The sequence below is a fragment of the Triturus cristatus genome, chromosome 6 (genome assembly GCF_964204655.1).
Source record: "Triturus cristatus chromosome 6, aTriCri1.1, whole genome shotgun sequence".
Lineage (NCBI taxonomy): Eukaryota > Metazoa > Chordata > Amphibia > Caudata > Salamandridae > Triturus > Triturus cristatus.
This window is the reverse complement of record NC_140589.1, coordinates 760,685,408-760,701,579: the sequence shown is the minus strand read 5'-3', so window position 1 is coordinate 760,701,579 and position 16,172 is coordinate 760,685,408. Positions and strand designations below refer to the sequence as shown.

General features: G+C 42.9%; 2 protein-coding genes across 3 annotated transcripts in view; one reads left to right on the top strand and one right to left on the bottom strand.

Moving 5' to 3' along the window:
- MCM9 (minichromosome maintenance 9 homologous recombination repair factor) overlaps window positions 1–16,172 on the bottom strand; it is a 325,876-nt gene that overhangs the window by 124,175 nt on the left and 185,529 nt on the right. The gene's annotated exons all lie outside the window — the stretch shown is intronic.
- ASF1A (anti-silencing function 1A histone chaperone) overlaps window positions 9,714–16,172 on the top strand; it is a 39,459-nt gene continuing 33,000 nt past the window's right edge. The window contains exon 1 of the mRNA XM_085611284.1: window positions 9,714–10,114. Within this exon, the coding sequence (XP_085467410.1) occupies window positions 10,006–10,114 (109 nt within the window). The 5' untranslated portion in view covers window positions 9,714–10,005. The remainder of the gene's footprint in view (window positions 10,115–16,172) is intronic.

Sequence of the window (16,172 nt, the reverse complement as noted above, 5' to 3'; positions counted from 1 at the left end):
TCTTTTAGGGGGGAGAATGGAACTGGAACCCACTAGTTTGGTCTGTATGCTTGAGTGGTCGGAAATCAATTTAGGGGCAATACTGGTTTCTTCGATGAGGTGGGTGAAGGGGCTATTAATGAGGATATAATCTATCCTCGAGTAGGAATTATGAGGAGGCGAGTAGAAGGTGTAATCACGGCCATCAGGGTGTTGGAGTCTCCATGAGTCGTGTAAGTTGAATCTGGAGCATAGGCGGTGTAAACTAGTATGTGAGCGTGTAGGGTGGTAGGCGCAATTCGAGTGTCGATCGGTGATTGGGTCTAGTGGCAGGTTGAAATCGCCCCCCACAATTAGTAGATCTCCCTGGGGAATACAATCTAGGGTCGGGGCTAGTGAATCCCAAAACTCTGGATCGTCATTGTTGGGGCCATATATGTTTAAGACATGGATATGATCTTCGTTTCTCTGAAGGTGTGCCATGATGAAGCGGCCGTTATCATCGTGAGTGTGTGAAACTACGGAGATGTTGGATTTCTTAGCTATTAGTGTGAGAACCCCCCTTTTTTTGCCAACTGCTGGGGAGCAAAGGTTGTGAGATATCCAATGTTGGTTTATAAAGACAGCGTCATCCTTTGATAGTTTAGTCTCCTGCAGGAGTAGAATGTCACCCTTGGATTTTGCCAGATAATCTAGAACTTTTCTCCTCTTGACCGGATGGTTGAGACCTTTGACATTGAGGGAAACAATGTTAAGGCCCTCCGAGATGGATGTATTACGAGTCATTGGTTACTATGGTGTCGCTCTAGTTCTGGTGTATTATTGTTGAAGAGTACGTTAGAGGGTGGTAGGTGTGTGATGAGTATGAATGAGTAAGCTGCTTCATTGGATCTGTTCTGTCTCGCGTGTAGTGCTGTTACAATGGTGATGTTAGAGCAGACGCATTTCGGGTTTGTAGTGAACATGGTACTGGAGGCTATTGCTGTGGATAGGCTAGTAGCACAATAGGTTAGGTCACCGCATGTGTACTGCGAGGGCCCCCATGAAATATCGGAAAGCAGTCCTTTTGCTGACATATAGTTGAGAAAGAGCATTAACCTCAAATAGAAAAAGCATGCTGAAACAAACCAGATTTTTCCTCCCCCTTCCCCCCCCCTTGCCCCCTTCCCCCTCCCTCCTCTCTCCCTCCCTCTACTACCCTCCCCCCTCCCCCCTCCCTTCTCAACAGAACTTGGGAACTGCGACGGCATTGCCATCCATCTGCAGCGCAGGAAGGAGTTAGACTGATGGATGTAATAGGGAACAGGTAATTAACCATATTCGATAGCTGTAAGTAGTAAGCAGTATATAGTAGTGTTTGATACACTGATAGGTTTTGTAAACATAAAACTTAACCAAGCAGTGAAGTTTAAGAACATATTCAAAAAGAGTAATGACCATTTAGCCACGCACACCGTGTGCATTCATACGTGTAAGACATGCGTAAACAAAAGGTATGCGCAAATAGAAGACAAGATGACATGAGGGGATTTTCTGCAGATACATATATAGATAGTCCCTGAGGAACAGCTGATTCCCCGGTATGATCATGGTGTAGAGAGTGAAGGAGCAGAGCATATGCCCCGATTTCGGATTAGAGAGCATCAAGCAAGATCCATTCTAAAACACTTGTTAAGGATATTAATGGATGTACAGGTGACCACGGTATGAACACTGGGCGGTCTTACCTGACGGAGTCGATCAGAATCAAAGCATCAACAGAAACTGAAAACAGAAGAGACAGCAGAAAGTTCGGCTGCTCAGGGGTGAAGATTATTTCAACTAGCTATTTATCATAGGCGATACTGAACAATGAGAACATTATGCACTTCAAATTAGAGGCTTGAAATTGTTCCGTTAGAGTCACCCATGACCAGAACCCGAGTTTATATTTTCTTGCGAGTTGGTCTTCCGTTTGTTTGAAGAGCCATTGGACAAGTCCATGTTCTGCGGTGGAGAGTCACCGATGAATTGCGCCAGTGCATTGGGGTCCGTGAAGAATTTCGGTTTGCCCTGTATGGTGATCCTGAATTTCGCCGGGCCAACAAAGGAGTATTGAATGCCTTTTGATCTAAGTTTTTCTCTCAGGGCCAGGAAGCCTTTCCGGACTTCGAGTGTGTCCTTTGAGTAGTCCTGGGTGAAAGTTATATTATGGCCTTCCCAGGAAATTTTGTGATTGCGTCTTGCGAATTGAAGTATAGCTTCCGTATGTTGGTACCTCAGTGGTTTGCATATCAGTGGACGCGGGCCTCTGTATCCATGAGGGATGTAGCTAGGAACTCTGTGGGCTCTGTCGAGTTCAAACTCATGGTGGAAGGAAATCCCTGTTATCTTCGGAATCCAAGCTTCTAGAAAGTCCACGCAGGAATTCGCATCTTTCTCCGCATTCTCTGGGATTCCAAAAATGCGCACGTTGCCCCTTCTGTTCCTGTCCTCCAGTTCCGCCACCTGGCGTCTAAGTTGGACCGTTGATCCCTGGAGTTGCTGTATGGAAGTGGATGCAATATTGGATTTGTCTTCTAAGTCACTAATTCTCTGTTCCGCTTCATCTATGCTTTTGTGTACAGAGCTCATGTCAGCTCTAATTGCAGTAAGCTCCAGCTGCATAGAGTCGGTGTTGGATTTGGTTGATTTTGCTAGGTCGTGTACCTCTGCCAGTTTTTTCAGGATTACCTCTAGGGTACTGCTGACGTCTGCCCTCGATTTAATAGGAGAGTCTGATAATGAGGGTTCCGGTTTTACCTTTTTGTTGTTCTTCTTCTCATCCCTGTCCGACATTTTGCAGGCGGGTCGTGTGTGGAGGACGCTATTGCGACGGCCTTCCAGTTTGAGAGAAAGGACAGGGTGGTCTGAAGGATGTCAAAGCGCTGGTCGAGTTAGGTCGTCTAACAGAGATCTCAATATTGTGATCTTAAAGCTCAGAGATCTAGCAGATGGTGTCGGTGCGTTCAAAATAAGGTTTGGGACACTTGCGCTGGACCTTTGGCTTTCAATGTGAACGTGCAGAAAGCTATCAGCCTCAAATGATATAGTGACTAATGCTGGTTAGTGTTCATGTGTCACGCTCTGCTTGTGGCTGTACTACCATTTGTGGCTGCAACTCCAAAAGATAATGTGTCATTAGATTATGCCACCTTGGGTCTGCAGGACTGATTGAGCAAACTTCCCATTTGTTTAAAGTGCACAGAGCACTATTATTGCATCTCTTTCCCGTTTTTCGCGCCGAAAAAAAGGTGGAAAATTGAACAGAGTCGCCATCTTGGGGTCAGGCGCCAGTGAAGGAAGGTTCTCACTATTTTCGGCTGTATCGCCGCTGAAATTGCGCTCTCCCTACCAAGGGCACCCTTCAGGAAGGCGTAGGGCAGAGACACTGTGCCATTTGAACATTCCGCTGGGCTTTAGCAACTGTATTAGCGCTTTTGTGGAGATTTACTTGCAAGGTAGCTGTCGGGCGGCCATCCTAGGGACAGGCAGGCGGACACACGGAGTTACTGGCAAGCTCGAACCACGCCGATAAGCTCACCAATTTTAAAAACTGTGAGCATACATTGACCGGCGCCTCCCTCAAGGCTCACCTTCTCTCCGTGTGCGAGTCTCTTAGGTCCGCCGCTTTCCACCAGGAGACGTGCAGGCTGACAGCGCTCCGCTCCGTGATCAGTGTCGTGGCAGCATGTCAGCAAAAAGGTGCGTCCGGCCGATATCAAGAGCCGAGCTTCGCACCGAGCGTGCCTTAGAGGTTCTAAAGCCCTGCTCCGCGGTGCATACGGGTGAAGAGGTGTTTTTCTGCCCCCGAAAATTGATGAGATCGCTCTCCTGCACGGCAGAGAACAGGCTAGGCGGCCATCACCAACGCCGTCCAAGCCACGCCATGTGCCTATTTTTAATCGATACTCCGCGCTTTCGGAAATGGAAGCAGTGGACTGACGCTTCATCCGGGTTCCCGGGGAAACACAAGCTGAAAAACTACAATTACACAAAAAAGCAATATGCCCACATAATAATAATACAAGCCCTATAGTTCAGTTGGGCAGCAATCACCAAATTTTACTAACACCCTTGAAAGATTTGTTAATCCGTCCCGAACTGTCCCATAAAAGTCTAGACTTAGCGGAATCGATAACACTCAATATCCTTGGAATTAATTCCATTTCGCCTGGACCTATGGAAACTTTAACATCAAAACAGTTTAAAACATATTCGGAGACAACGTTACATAAACAAGGATTACCAATAACACTGCTTTTTTGGAACATAGCAGGTTTATCCCGTAAAATTGAAAATGGTCAGGGCCCTACTCTTTTTGAAAAATCAAATATTATCTGCCTACAGGAGACGTGGACTACAGATGCAATACATATTGTAGGCTACAAAACCTACTTTTCATCTGCTGTCTCTACATCCTCTGGCAGAGCAAAGGGCGGTTTAATCATCTATATTACTAACTTGCTAGGAAATGTTCATATCATTCCATTTATTCTAGATGTCCATTTTCAAATACTGAGCATTCGCTTCGCTAAAGGAGAATTGGTTCTCCTTGTTAATTTTTACAACAACTTAAAGGACTATGATTTACGGGTAGTTCTCCGATAGATCTCCTCCCATTTAACAACACTGATCAAAGCATCCCATATGGGCGCAACCATTATCTGGGGAGGTGATTTTAATTTACACTTGTGTAAAATTAACAAAGGTATTTTGTGTGGGCTAACAGATGAACAAGAGGAACCAACTCTCCATTTCTCGCATATCGGCGCAGGTCCTACCTTAAATGAAATATTAATCGATATGGACCTCGTAATTGGTAACAGTAGGAATCCTGAAACTGATTGGCCGGAGTCGACCTTTATAGGTAGAGAAAGACACTCTATTACTGATTTTATTTTAATTTCAAATTTAGTGGGAAACCGGATGAAGGATTTTGATACACACATCGCTGTATTAAGTGACCACTGTGCCTTGACCATAACATTTTTTCCATTATATGAATCCCAAATGCAAACTGTATCTAGTATATTGAGACAAAATTCCCTTTACTTGGATAAGCTTAACGGTTACGCTCTGAAATGGGAAAAGGTGGACCCAGTAGAAATATTAGGCAGAATAATTAAAGAGGTCTCTAATGACATTGTAAAATGTCTAGATTTGCACACCACGGAACCTGAACATTTGGTCCACTTTGGGGAGATCCTGAAAGCAACTAATAAAGCTTTGTTTGTAAAATCAAAAAAACTAACCCATCTGAAAAAACTAGGTTGGTTTAATCATAGATGTACAATTGCCCATACCAAACTAAAAAAAGCTTTGCAAAAAAAAGATAGGGTACCCCAGGAAATAATAATCCTGAGAAGAGAATATAACTCAGCCCTAAAAGACAGAAAATCTGAACTTAAGTCGGATCTATGGGCACAACTTCAGAAAAGCATTACAAATAAAAATAGTTCTGCTTTCTGGACCATAGTCAAATCCCCTTTTTTTAACAACACTAACGATTCCCCAACCATTGAGGTGGCAATTGATGCAGGGGCCTGGGTAGAGCACTTCTCAAAGATTTTTTCAAATAACTACATGGAAGGGGACACCCAAGACCCGGTAGTCTTAACTGCTCCAGGAACATCCTATCCCCTAAATATTGATATATCCATGGAAGAAGTGATATTAGCACTAAAAGCGAGCAAAAACGGTAAGGCCCCGGGCCCGGATGGGGTTCCCATAGACCTATTTAAATCAAATCTAGAACTCTGGGCCCCAATCCTAACAAGGGTCCTTAATGCAGCATGCAGGGTGGGTTTACTACCTTCATGGTCTAAAACAATCATGATCCCTATCTTCAAGAAAGGAGATCGTCAAGATGTCACTTGTTACCGACCAATTTCACTACTAGATTCGGTGGGCAAAATGGTGGGGAGGATTATATTAGAACGCCTCCAGGACTGGGCCGAGGATTCCAAAATCCTATCGGATATTCAGTTTGGGTTCCGGAAGGGGCTAGGGACAGTTGACCAGGCCCTAAACCTGTCATTATTACTGGGAAAATACACATCTGCTAAAGGAGGCAATGTCTATATGGTCTAGGTAGACCTGTCTGCGGCCTTCGATTGTGTCAGCCACTCGAAATTATGGTCCACACTACGGGATATGGAGTAGACACAGCACTACTAAATTTTTTACGCGAACTGTATTCTAATGCTTCAGCTAGGGTAAGGTTTGGGATAAATGGAGAACTAACCACCCCATTCAATGTGGAGAGAGGGGTGAGACAGGGGTGTGTCCTGGCCCCCTTTCTTTTTACCCTTTATACTAATGGCTTGGAGAGAGCCATGCTGAAGGGGAGTCAGGACCTCCCACGTGTTAAGGATCGTCAGATCCCAGCCTTATTATACGCCGACGATGCGGTGATTTTGGCAAGAACCCCAATCGAGTTACAAAGGGCTTTGAATAGATACTCTGATTTTATGGGCTCCTTAGACTTACGAATAAATATAAAAAAAACTTTTGTTATGTCCTCTGGTCCCAGTAAAAAAACTAAGAAGGAAATTTATTTGAACCAAGAGAAAATTGCTACTACAGCTCAATATCCCTATTTGGGAATTATTATTGACCATAAATTACAATGGAAAGCAGCACTTGAATCTAGAAAGCTTCACTTCGTACGAACTACAAAGGCCATTGTTAATTTTGCCCAAAAATTAGGCAAGAGACCTCCCGTGGAACTACTAAAAATTTACATTGCTAAATGTCAATCTGTAGCATTATATGGGGCAGGTCTGTGAGGCTATCTAGATACACACTCACTTCAGGTAATCGAGAATGCTTTTCTGAAATACCTTTTATCTCTTCCCACGAGTGCATCGACCTTTGTTTGTCACATCGAACTAGGCATTCCTTACATTTCAGATTTAGCCAGAATTCAACCCCTTTTACTCTGGCACCGCATCTGGTCTTCGGATAAGAACTCTTTCACACAATTAATAATCCGAGACTGTATGGAGCTGGACTCTGTAACTAAAATTCGATGGCTAACTTACATAAGATATTTTTTAACTGATTTAGGTATGGAAAAATACTATCTAGTTCCAACCTCAATCAAAGCGGTATCTAGAAAAACATTGAAAAAGAAGTCTCTTAGCCATCTTGAAGAACTCCGGATTGCTAATGAAGGGTCAAAACCAACTGTGCAACAAAGCATCGCCCTTCAAATTACTCCTAATATTCACCCTTACCTAACCTTTGATTTTACCACCTTTGAAAGATTTCTTTTGGTCAGATTTAGGCTGAATTTGTTTCACCGTTTGGTTGCCTTCCCAACAAATAACAATTGGAATAAGGTTTTATCTTGTTGTCCTTGTGACAATATCTCCAAACAGGCAACAATTCATACTGTTTTTTTCTGCCAATTCTACAGAGAGTATCGGAAAAAATGGCTAATACCGCTTTTAAGACTCATCGGAATTAGAAGATGCTGTCCAGCATTACTGGCTTTACAGCAACTGGATGGGGAATGGATAGCAAGGTCAATAGTGAAGTTTTTGAAATATATTTTTCGACATCGAATGAATTTATAAAAACTACACGATGTTCCAGTTTCATAGAAGTTTCCTTCTTTTAATTTAAATCTTATCTTTTTAAATGTCTTTTTATGAATTAGTTGTTATATTAGTATATACATTTGTATAATTAAGTGATGTATTTTTATGTGACTGCTTTTATGGTTTTTTTACAATGACAAAAGCCGAATAAAGTAATTATGACTATGACTATGACTTCACTTTAGTTGTTTTTACCCCTGTAAGAAGTCTGTGTCTTACACTGAAAAGGTAAGAATGGTTAAAATCATTTGTTTAAAACCAAGGACTTTTCTAGAAAACAGGTTCCTACAACTGTTACTTTGGTACCAAGCCCATAGGCTTAAGCGCACACCTATCTCACTTAGAAGTTGTGTAGCACAGGTCCCCGGATGGCTTAATTCACCTAATTATTCTGTGGTATGGTACACTGTTTGCTATAGTAAACTGGATTCAGCTCTTAGTGTGTTAAATTTCAGTGCCTTAAGGTGTATGATTAGACGATGACATCCAGCAAGCACCTCACTTGTTCATTCTTCTGGAATTTAGTCTGTCTGCTGTATCTGCCTTGAAACAGTACACTTGCCTTTTGCCTTAAAACTACAAATAGCAGAGACAGGAAATAGAAATCAGTTGTTTAGAGATAAGCATATTTTTTGTTTCGGTCAGATTTTTTTTCCATAGAAAAGCTCCTTTAAAACCACTAGTTACCTTGTTTGGCTCACGTATGTTGAAATGGGTTTTTTTCTGTTACATAACCTGTAACAGGGTTGTGGCCTTTTTCTGGAAGGTACTGTGTATTGGCATATCTCTTCTCCTAATGCGGATTGTCTTGTACAGATGGGCGTTGACATTTTGTCTTTCAGCATGTCGTGGCTAATACTAATTTGCTGATTATTTCCGAGGACCGGTGGTTACTGCATTAGAAGAGTCTGATTTGAAATATATAAAATTTTATTTTATGAGTTTATATATTGCATATCGTTGTTTTTAATGATGGTTGCAACAAAGCGTTTCTTTTCTGCTTTTCTCATGTTTTCTCATTCCATTTACATTTGAGATTGTGTTCGACATTCTACGGAATTCAAGAAACGTGGACATTTTTCTGAAACATTTGGTAAAATGTTATAAATTTCGGTGAGAGATAAATCGAAAGCAGCATTGGCTCCATTTTCATTCAGGGGCAGTCTTTGCTATTCTTTGAATGCAGCCTCTCGTCGCTTCCATAATTTCGTTAGATATCTCCGGAAATGCGCACACACGCTCATGCAACGCAAACAAACTCGAAAGATCGTGCAGAAAAATATTACTTTTTTATTTTTCTTCGAGAACCAGTGAAACATTTTTATAAGGGTCGTTATGGACAGGCCTATTTCCCCTCTCCACAAATGCACAGAAACAAAAAGGTTTGTTTCCATAATCATTGACTCGGTCTGCCTTATTTACCGTAACATTCTGGTACCTGTAAATTGGATTCACAATAGGAAAAGCAAATCTACATTTACCAGAACAGAAAGAAAAATATGCTTTGATAAGGAACAAAAACATATACATGCTAACCCTCTCAGTTTAGGCCAGAGATTCGGTTTTCCTCGGCGGATTTTTTTTATATTTTCCATACTTTGTATTAGCCAATGGCCAATATACAAATCTCTCTCTTTCGAGCTCTTGGAAGTTCTGACATGTTGGCAGTTATGCAATCTTGAGGTGTGGGGCAACTAGAAATGTAGCAAGTATGATTTATTTTAAAACGGGTATAGATAATGGAAACCCAACATCCCACCGCTAACAGTTTAAACTATATCAGTTTTACAGTGCTGGCAAATGCAGTGCACTGAACTGTAAATCACCGTAAATAGTATTTCAGAGCACAATAAAGGCCACATTTCCAAAAGAAGTGTAAAAATGATGTCCCCTGCGCCAAGGTTGTCTGTCTGTACTCTGTACTCAGTTGCATCACTGGGCTTCCAATGAGAACATTCCAGCACATCGAGTTTGAGGCAGGGTATTATTCTGGTTAGACTAACCTGATTACCACTGCCTCCTGCGGGAGCTGTGCCGCACACCGACTGCCGGCAGGGGGAGCCCCCCGCGCAGGCTCCAGCCCTTCCTGCCAAGAGGTGCCCATCTTGCATTCATGAGACTTTGGCTTCCAGTGGGAGGGCTGGAGCCCGGGACTGCACCCAATCGGCTGAAAGGCTGGCGGCAGCAGCACGGCAGAATGGCTTGGAGTAGAGACAAACTGGGGAGCTGCTCGTCAAATATGGAGATGTTCCTGGTGTAAATAAAAAAAAAAAAAAAAAGGAAAAGTTTCTGCCGCAGCCGTCCGGCAGGCTGGCTGAAATCCGCGACACGGGTCCGCACGAGACCCCCGCGCGCTTCAACGTGCTGCCTCGCCCGCCTTCACGGACTGCGTTTGCGAAATATGGCAAAGGTGCAGGTGAACAATGTAGTGGTGCTGGACAACCCGTCTCCCTTCCAGAACCCGTTCCAGTTTGAGATCACATTCGAGTGCATCGAGGACCTCTCCGAAGGTGAGTGTGTTTTCCCGGTGGATGGCGGGTCCTCGACGGCCTTAGGGGTTGGGATTCGTAGATTGCAGGGGTGGAGAATTTGCACGGGCCTCGTTCTAAAATTGTGCAACCTTGGCAGAATGCACGGCACATTAACCGTAGCGCCTCAACTGGCGGTGAACAGGCAGAGCACAGGAATGAACTGGGAACAACCTAACTTTGTCTTGCTGTCTGTCGAGGCTGTGATGGTGCAACAGGCACCAACACATAGGCTTATTAAATAATAAAGCTCGACAAGGGCACGTGCACCAAGCCGACTCTGTAAGCTCCGACTTCAGTCTCCATTTTTTAAATTAGTTTGCATTCTGATATTTGTTGTTTGGATCCTTGCCTGGTGGAAAACACCCTGGAGTGCAAGTATCCGAATGCAAAAAAACAAGGCAACGACTGGCGCAGGAGGACTTGGCATCTTTGTGTTGGGGATTTGGTTTCTCTACAAAGGACCTGAAAGCATATGTTAATGTCGAGGACACTGACTTTATGCAGGTAGAATGTTTGCATTATTATCGTGCTTTCAAATAATCCAATTCCATAGAAATAGTTGGTGTTCATATTCTTCTGCTTAGCCAGAGACCAGTATTTAACAAATTAGATTGCACCTTAATTTGCTTGTGGATAAAATTTTGACCAACCACCCTCTACCCACTCCGCCACATCTAACCAAATTCAAATGCTTCCTGGACATGCCAAACAATGACAGCCATATTTGGATTGGGAATTACTCTGGTCATGGTAAGCTCTGCGGTCTGTAGCTTCTTCCTAAGCAAGTGCCAAAAGTTAAGGTGTAAATCTGATCAGTGCAGGGGTCTCCAACCTTTTCTGTAGTGAGAGCTACTTCTGACCAGTGAAAATCATTGTGACCTACTGAAGGCCAAACAACTCGCGTGTTACAAGGAAACCCCAATGCACCCAGCTTAATTGACTATAAGCCTAATGTCCATACAGCCAGATGCGTTGGTTTGAAAAAAATGCATTGACTAGGGGTACTTTGACAGGGCAGCCATGCGTGTTAGTGAGAGCGTGGTCTTTGGGGATGTATGAACATGTGTGCGTATGAGTGGGCTATATGTGTGCAGGCGACAGAGACTGTGTTGTATGTACTTGTGGCACTGATCATAACTTTTGCCGTATGTGGCCCCGTTACATGTATAATACAAATGGGAGAAATTTAAAGTGCAGAAAAATGTTAAGAATATGGAACATTTTTCTGCACTTTAAATTTCGCCAACTTAAAATATTGGCTGTATTTTTCTCTATATCGGGAACATGAAACTAAACAGTTTACTTTGTTTATATGCATTGTATAAAACTTATTTAAATTTTCTTCCATTTTCAAGCGTCAAATTTACAAACACTAAGCATCTTGCTCCCAGTGCCCTGTAGATGTGGTGCCATATTGATAACAGAAAAATACATTTGTTTGAATGGGGGGAACTTTAAGTGAATAAACATGCTTCATAAAACATAAAATCTTATTTGGCTTCATTGAGAGTGGAGAAAGAAATTTATACTTAATGGTTCATAAAAAAAGTTTTCTTCTCTTTAAATTTCTCCCATTTAAAAAAAAATACTATGTTCCAGTTATAAATATGGTACAGTGTATACTGGCCACTGGGAGCAAAAGGCCTTCTTGTAGTGAAGGATGATCATTGAATCCAGGTAATTGATCAAGTATATTTATTAAAAGTAGATGGTACAGGATAAGAGTACATAAATTAAGTTAAAGTAAAGGAAATAATAAAACCCCACCAGGAGCAGGATGGTACCAGCTCAGCCCTAACTCTCAACTGACCAACAAAGAGCACTGCAGCATTCTAATACATCATCATGATGTCAACATTCTACAGGCTAGGCAGGAGACTATGGGGAAGGAAGTGTGAAGTGCCATCACTACACTTCTGCTTGTAAATATGACACTTTGGAATGGGAGAAAATTAAAATGAAAAGGTAATCATTAATGTAACTTTTCATTTTGATTTCCTCCCATTCAAAAGCCTCCAGAAACTACATTTTGTTCTCGTGCTTCAATATTGATTTGACAAGGACTTTTAGTTAAGAGTTAAATACTAAAGTTCTTAATATCTGTGACCCAGCCTGGCCCATAAATTTGACTGAGCACTGCTCATTATCAGGCTCTGCTATCTGCAGCCTGATGATGATAATGTAAACACAGCCTTTCCTTAATGTTAAAAGTAAAAGGAGACCCTGTGCTTATTTAAAAATGAACTCAAGGCTGCAAGCTACTTTTTTTAATATAAAGATTTTATGTAAGTTCAAATACAGTAACATCAGGAGCACATACACATTACAATCAAAAAGCACATATTGACACATTTACATTCCATGACACTTCTGTAATCGTTGTCAGCTTATATTAAGCAGTTTATCAGCGGTAGTATTACATTGTGAACATTGCACATCATACTGTAAATACAGAATTCATGTCCCTTGAGCCCAACTCCACCATCTCTAAACTTTTGTCTTCTAACGTCGCAATGTGCGTTTATAGTGAATTGCAATGAACACTTACTTGGTCGTGACTCTTTGCTCAGTCCTCTTCCCCATCTTAGATAACATTATCATTTTGGTTCCGTATAGAGCCCTGCTAGTTATTTACTAAATATGCTCTTAAGGGGTCCCAGATATCCTTAAGCCTGGACGCAATTGGTAAGAGTTCGACATATATTAATGACTGTACAGGCTAGAATATAAGATCCTAGATCCATTCCTTACATTTTGGCGCTCTTCCCCTGCCCCACCTGCATGTCACCCTGCACTTGACCAGAAGCAACGTCAGTGCTGTGTATTTCCTAAATGGCACTGCTATGTCCTCTGTGTATCCCAGTAGGGCCATAATGAAATCTACCTGCAAGGGGGATTTAATCATTTGCGACAATGCACTAAAGACCTGCTGCCAATATTGGTGGACTGGAACACACTCCCATGCCAACTGTTAAAAGTCTGCAAATGCACTGCCACAGTGATCGCATTTATCTTTATCTCGCATCTGGAACCGATGCATCTTGGCAGGTGTATAGTATAGCCAGTGTAAAAATTTAAATGTATTCTACATAATCAGCTGCTGGAAGTTATTTGAGCAGTTTGTTGGCAGCAGTATAGCCATTGCGCATCTTGCAGCGCTGTACCTAGTTCCTCCTCCTAGCGTGTACGTCCACTTATCAGGCATTCTGCAAGTGAGGCTTGTGTGCGGTGGTAGAGGAGAGAAACTACGTGTGTGGGAGATGTTGATTGAAGCACTTTATGCAATGGGGGTAGTATCATTGGTTCGCATGGGAACTCCAGTGTGACAGCCTGCACATTTTGTCTTAACCTGACATATAGGAATAGGTCTATGGACGTGTGCTCAGTCCCCTGAAAGAATTGCTCTCGCATGCGGAATTTACTCTCCATCACCCCATGTCTGCACCTGGACTCTTTGTAGCATTTGCCTGCAGCTTAATTCTTCACTTACTTTCAAGCCAGAGTGGAAAGGAAGGGACTGCAAAGGTGAATAGAGCATTAGTATGTTTAACTAGTCTGCTAGACAACGCCATGCCATCTATCTACATGTCACTGTCATGGGATCAGAATCCCTAATCTTTGGTTTAACAGCAATGAACCCAGATAGTAAAGTTGGCTCCATATATCCCTTCACCACAAGGTGCGGCATGGAAGGGGTGGGCGTGTAGAACCCGTATACCGCAAGGTGCGCTTGTGCACATAGATAGTATAGCCCTAAGTCTGGAACCTCAAATCCCCCCTACCCAAATGGGCGTGTTAGTATTTCCCATTTTAATCTGGGTCGTTTAACACCCCACACTAAGCATATCATCTGCTCTGTGGGTCTTTGAGATGTAGTGTAACGTCGTCTGCGTATAGAGACACTAGAATGTGTCTAGAGGGGTAACGCAATGCACATTCTCGATGATGCTGCCACAATTTGGCTGCTAGTGTTTCAATGGCGAGCACAAAGAGGAGGGGGTGTAGTGGGCACCCCTGCCATGTGCCTCTGGAAATGGGAAAAGGGGTTGAGTGTATGCCATTGGTGAGAACCCGTGCTTGTGGCTGGCAATAAAGGAGCTAGATCCGAGGAGATAATCCCATTCAACAGAGTCAAAAGCTTTAAGGCATCTAAAAATACTGCCACTGCTGCCAACTCTGGATCTATATCCTGCATCAAAGAGAAAAGAGTGCGAAGATTATGGGATGTAGCCCATCCCGGAACGAAGCCCACCTGGTCAGGTAGTACCAGAGATTCCATGAGAAGGCTTAGCCTGTTGGACAGCAATTTAGCCAACATTTTTGCATCACAATTAATTAGGGAGAGAAGTCTGTAGGACTCAAATTTATTTGCAGGTTTTTCAGGCTTTAGCAAGGAGGAGAGCACCGCCTCACGCATAGTATGGGGGAGGATACCGATCTCTCTACTTTCGTCATACAGCTGTTTGAGTATGGAAACTAAATGTTTCACAGATGCTTTGTAAAATTCGGCCGGAAAGTAGTCCGGCCCGAAGCCTTCTCAGATCGCATCTGCATAATCGCTGTGCGGATCTCGTCTTCTTCTAATGGAGCAGACAAGAATTCTCTTTGTGTTTTCCCCAGCCACCCTAGGGCAGTGTCTTTAAGGTATGGGGCCAATGCAATTGGCTGTTGCCTCCGTGTAGTGTATAGTGAGGAGCATCTTTACAGGAGAATGATCCGAATAGGTCCGTGTCAAGTGCTCAACCTTCACAATCCATGGCCCAAGTCACCAAGAAATAATCAAGTAGTCAAGCCTTGACCATGTTTTATGTACAGCTGAGTTATGTGTGCCCCCTTTCCCATTTGGATGAAGGTGTCTCCATGCGTCCAGAAGACAGTTGTCATTAATAAGGCACTGCATCTGGCTCTGGGAAGCTGTGTAGTGATGGGGCAGGGGGTGTGATCTATCCTTGTATGGTTCCAATGTTCTATTAAACCCCCCCCCCCCCCATATAACATGTAGTTCCGATGCTAAGTACTTTCTCTTACAGTGTAGTAAAGTATGTGGGATCATCTGAATTAGGCCCACAACAGTTCAATAATGTGATAGTATGTTGTCAGAGTCTGCCCCACATGATACTATAACGGCCTTGTGTGTACTTAATGGCACCCATAGCTGCATTTGGCACATTTCTTCTTAATAAGTATCGCTGTAGCCCTGGCATAAGTGGAGTATGAGGAGAAGGTTTGATGTCCCACCCAGCGAGCTGCAAAGGTAGGAGTAACCTGAGGATTAAAGTGCGTCTCTTGTAGGAGAGCTACCTGTATGTTGTGTCTAACTAAGTATGCAAAGATATGTCTGCATTTGTATGGGTTATTCAAACCTCCAATATTCCAAGATAGGAATTGGCGTTCAGAGCGGTTAGTTGGTCGCGTCATGAGTATAACAGAGTGTAAAGATAATGATGTGCAATCTTATCGCATGAATAAGCACATGTATACTAATGACTGTATTGCACCAGTTATATCACTTTGCATTTTGTACTCCTGAATATACAACCCTAAACCCCCCTCCCACAACGGCAACCTAAACTTGTCTGAGTCTACTCTCCCACTCCCTCCCCCCCTCAAACAATAAAACGTAACCCCACCACAGTACATATAGCATGTATGGCATCTTTTTGCTTTCCACAATCGACAAGCATGTTATCTCTATACAAGAGGACCCCATCTATATTCTGTAGGGGGTATTAACGGGGAATGTTTTCCCATCACAGCCCTTTCCCATAAGGATGCAGGTGGATAGAAAAAGAATAGGAATGAGAAAATGTATATAGTTGCAACCGCCACTGAGTAGAGTTCAATAATAAGCAATTACAGAATCAAAAATAAGTACAGGGGTTCTTCATAGGAGGTATCACCAGAGGGCCCTGTAACTCTCCTCCTCCAGTGGAAGCATAGGCGGGATAAAGCAGAAGGAGCTAGGGGTGCCCAGGAGTATAACTTCTGTTATTTCCAAGGACCTATCTTTGTATTCTGCACCTGTGCTGTTCTCTCT